General features: G+C 49.7%; 1 protein-coding gene across 2 annotated transcripts in view; it reads left to right on the top strand.

The window, feature by feature from the left end:
* Positions 1-805: 805 nt before the first annotated feature.
* gab3 (GRB2 associated binding protein 3) overlaps positions 806-1,632 on the top strand; it is a 43,021-nt gene continuing 42,194 nt past the window's right edge. For both annotated transcript variants that reach the window (XM_063203900.1, XM_063203899.1), the window contains exon 1: positions 806-1,494. In XM_063203900.1, the coding sequence (XP_063059970.1) occupies positions 1,414-1,494 (81 nt within the window). In that variant the 5' untranslated portion in view covers positions 806-1,413. The remainder of the gene's footprint in view (positions 1,495-1,632) is intronic.

Here is a 1,632-nt window from a genome sequence, read left to right on the forward strand (position 1 = left end):
ATTATTATAAACTAAGGTGCAAGTCTAGAAAAATGTATCCATAATAAGGGTTGCTAGGCACAGTGCCATGAATGGTCGGACTGCCCATGGGGATCCATGTTCCAGAATACAGACTGGGTCACTTCCCATCTTTGCCGCATCTCTCTCCCACTCTCTTCCTGTAAATCTCGCACAGTCAATAAAACCAAAGTGCAAAAAAAATAACCTGAATAGGTTGGCCACAAGATGGCGATAAGTTATCAGGTTTTATCCCACAGCAATCAACATAACCAAACAGGAGGATCTTTAACATCTTTTTTCTATTCTTAAGATTTTTTAGTCTGTTTCTACTACCCCTGTTACCTCAATTGATTTTACTATTAGTAATAAAATGATAAAAAATATTTTTCTACAGTGTTGTACTGTATTGTTCAGTAGCATACTACAGTATTGTCAGTTTTGACAACTCATGTGTATATTATATACACACACTCTCAGACACACACACACACATGAACACACACACACACACACACACACACACACACACACACACACACACACACACACACACACACACACACACACACACACACACACACACACACACACACACACACGTTTGGGTGGAGGTCAAGCGCCTGGCTGCACACATTTGTGTCATTGCAGGGAGGGACGAGTTTCCTCTTCTGAACACCCCCCCCCCACACACACACACACACACACACCCCACCCCCTCTCCTGTGGCAGCAGGCTGCACTCTGAGAGATACACACGCACACGCCCCTGCATGCGCACACACACACACACACACACACATACACACACACACCCTTCTCACGCAGACGAGCAGGGCACACCTCTCTCTCTTCCTCTCTCTTCTCTCTCTTCTCACTCTCCACCCTCCCTTCCCCTTCCTCCCTCCCCCTGACTCCCTCTTTCCCTCCCTCGCGCCGTCCCCCTCTGCTATCTCCCTCTCAGTACTCTCTCTCTCTTCTCTCAGTCTCTTCGTGTGATCAATGGCTTGACTTCCTCCTTGTAGGCAGCTGGGGATTGAAGAGAGGATCCTCTGTGTTCGCTTTGCAGTCTTGACAAGCAGCAGTGGCAGTCAGCATCCGCCGCACGGAGAGGGGAGCACAACCAACCGGCACACACACACACACACACACACATACAGGCAGAATACATATGTCCGTACATATACACACACACTCACTCACACACCACACCAGCTCTCTCTAGCACATATTCTCTCACACATACTCTCTCTAACAGACATCCACAAACACTCTCTCTCCCAGAGACTCACACTCTCTCGCATACATCACACACAAACACACAAACACACACACACACACACATCCATGCAGGCAGGCACATGCGGCCAGCCAGCGCGGACTGGGAGGACTGGGACTCGGTGAGCGGGCGGCCAAGATGAGTGTGAGCACGGACGACGTGGTGTGCACCGGCTGGCTCATCAAGTCCCCGCCGGAGAAGAAGCTCAATACGCGATACGTAAGTGTAAACATCCACCACCGCACCACCGCACCACAGCACCACAGCAAAGCACAACACAGCAGTAGCAGCTGTGTGTAGGCTGCCCCTGCTTTCAGACTGACTTGGAACTCGTAAATGTGTGTGTGTGTGTGTGTG

This window comes from Engraulis encrasicolus, chromosome 7 (assembly GCF_034702125.1).
Source record: "Engraulis encrasicolus isolate BLACKSEA-1 chromosome 7, IST_EnEncr_1.0, whole genome shotgun sequence".
Lineage (NCBI taxonomy): Eukaryota > Metazoa > Chordata > Actinopteri > Clupeiformes > Engraulidae > Engraulis > Engraulis encrasicolus.